The following is a 2,653-nucleotide window of genomic DNA, read 5'->3' as shown; positions in this document are numbered from 1 at the left end:
TTTTCAGACATTGCCAAATGTCCTTGGGAGGCAAAATGGTTCCCAGTTGAGAACCACTGTCCTACAGAATGAAAATGTACTATAGAAAGACAGAGGAAGAAGAAAGAGGACATTTCTAACAAGAGTATTTTAAGATGTTTTAAGCTTTCTGGAAGGTTTTTTATATTTAGATATTTTAGACAATTTTTCTTTTAAGAGAGGTAGGAGCTGCAGCATTGTATCCATCATTTCAGGTCTGATCTATTGCCATGGGCATCATTCTACCTTTCTCTTCTTTTGGAGGTTGGCTCGCAATAATTTCAGTTTCTTTTGAATTTCAGTCAGAATACCTATTTTCTGCTCCAAAATGGACAATAGCTGGGTAATGCAAAAATAAACATCATAGTTTACCCCATCAGTTCTCTCCTGGATGTTGTCCTCCAGCCCCTGGCCTGATTCTTTCCATGAGCTCGTTGTATTTTCCATTAATGGGGTGGATAACGTTCCAATTTCGTTAGTCTCTTCCTCTTCCTCACTCTGTATACAAGGTATTTTAATAAATTCTTCTTTCCGAAGGGGCATTTCTGAATTCCCAATGTGATTTTCCAACATCCTTGGCACTTCTTGTCCAACCTGATAGAGACAACGATGGTGGGACCTTAAATTTAGAGTTAATTCTTTTACTCTATTTGCATACCTTAAGGTGTTGAGGGTGTTTTCACAAGAAGCCATCCCTGGAGAAATAGTAGCAATCATGCAAGTGAAGGAGTTCTGGCCGATAAAGGAGTCCCGGAGCACCTGTGTGAGTTTGCTGGCTCTAAACGGGGTGTGAGACTTATTCTGACCCAAAGCTCGGATGCATTCCTTGAGTGCGAGGAGACTCTTATTAATCTCTGCCCCCTCCAGCTGTCTTTGCCGGTTGACCTTGGCAGTATCTGCTCCCCTTTCATTCCCAGCTAAGTCAACAAGAGAAAACTTGCCATGCAGTTTCCCTCGCGACTTTAGGATGATCTGGAACACGGCGTGGCTCCTGGAGGAGTGGGCATTGACTGATGTCTGTCCAGAAGTCCGGCAGCTGTTCCCCAGTTCCACGAGGTTCAGCACGTCCTCCACACAACACACCTCCTGCTCCTGCAACCCGACTACCTGGATTTGCTGATTGCCATCCTCAAGGACCTGCAGCTTCTTCTTCCAGTTCAACAAATCATATACCTTGCCCCCATAAATCTCAAAAAATGTCCCATAGACTTTGAGGTCCAACTTCTTATAAACCGAAGTTTTGAGCAGAAGGAAGACATCCTGCGCCACCAGTGAGTAAATGCCTTTCGAACAATCTTGGTCCCTTCCTGAAAAGGCTCCACCCATGGTGTGTGTTTTCCCACTGCCTGTCTGCCCATAGGCAAAACAGGTGGCCATGCCCTTGCGGAAGATAGACTCCACCAGCGGCTGGGCGGTGAACTGGTACACTAACTCGTTGGAGGCCGTGTCATCGAAGGCATGGTCAAAGCAGAATGTCTGATTTTCCAGGTAGCGAGTGAGGTCCACCTTCTGCTTAGACTCATGCACCATGACCACATTGTGCGAAGGGATGGTGATGATATCCAGGTCCTTCATGGTGGTCTCCTGCTGGTTGAGAGGCCGCTTCCTCACACAGACATAGATCCGACGGTCTTCCCGCGGCTCTAGGCTGGACATCTTGCTGCTGTCCAGCTGCCTGCGGTACTCGTCAATCATGCGCATGATCTCGTAGTTGGGGTTTCCCGTGTGGACGTTGAGGGCGCGTTGGGCTCGGATCTCCAGCTGCAGCCGTCTGCGCTTCTCCCGCTGCTTTTGCAGTTTCTCAATTTCTCGGAGGCAGGGAGACTTTTTCTGCTTCATCAGGCAAGGTCTGCTGGGGACTTTCACAGTCAGGCTCTCCTCTGAAGGTGTTTCGTTTTTCTGTGGGATCGTAGCAATCCAACTCGTAGCCATACATCGATTTCGGATGGTCGAAGAGGGCGCTACAGACAAGGAAGCCAATGATCTGGATGGTTTGGGGTGTTCAGCAGAGGCTAGTGCTGGATTCAGAAGGAATATAGTCTCTAGATCAATTTTTTTGCCCTTTTTCACTCCTTTTTCGACCCACTCCACCGTGACGCAAGAGTTTTCTCTTTTGAACTCTGTGATCAGAGCAAGGTGGATCCGCCCGTCGCTGCGCTGGATCGCCACGCAGATGCCCACTTGGATGTCTCGGAAGTGGGGCTTCACGGTTTTCAAGGACGAGAGGCTCGGGGCGACAGGGAGGCATAACTGGCTGGCCATGGTGAATGATGGAGGTGTCAGGGCTCACTTCTAGAGGTCCTTGGGGTTGGAGCAGCAGGACCTGAGCCTAAGCCAGCCTGAATTTCCCAGAGCACTGAGCGCACTTGCGTTTGCACTTGCCTTTGTGAGTGAGCCCTGAGTAACAGGGCTCCGCCTGGGGCCATTCACGTCACAAAGGGAACGGGGAGAAGGGCGGCAGAGCTGAGGGCCTGTAGGTGAAAGATGGACGGAAAAAATCACTTTTGTGGTGCTAAGTGCTAGTGCAAAGGCAGCTGGAATAGTGTGGGAATCTGAATTGGGAGTAGGGTGCATATTCCCACTGAGAGTGTGGGAATCTGAATTGGGAATAAGGTGTATATTCCATGGACCTTTG

General features: G+C 48.8%; 1 protein-coding gene across 1 annotated transcript; it reads right to left on the bottom strand.

Annotated features, from left to right (window-relative positions):
• Positions 1-255: 255 nt before the first annotated feature.
• KIF2B (kinesin family member 2B) lies at positions 256-2,280 on the bottom strand. The gene has a single exon (XM_039846408.1). The coding sequence runs from the start codon at positions 2,278-2,280 to the stop codon at positions 256-258; it is 2,025 nt and encodes a 674-aa protein (XP_039702342.1).
• Positions 2,281-2,653: the final 373 nt, after the last annotated feature.

The sequence above is a fragment of the Pteropus medius genome, unplaced genomic scaffold (assembly GCF_902729225.1).
Source record: "Pteropus medius unplaced genomic scaffold, Ma_sr-lr_union100, whole genome shotgun sequence".
In the NCBI taxonomy this organism is placed as follows: domain Eukaryota; kingdom Metazoa; phylum Chordata; class Mammalia; order Chiroptera; family Pteropodidae; genus Pteropus; species Pteropus medius.
Note: the sequence above shows the minus strand (reverse complement) of the source record. Positions and strands in the feature narration are given on the sequence as shown.

What these genes read in the sequence shown, in the direction of transcription:
- KIF2B (XM_039846408.1), bottom strand. Translation starts at nt 2,280, where the DNA reads ATGGCCAGCCAGTTATGCCTCCCTGTCGCCCCGAGCCTCTCGTCCTTG.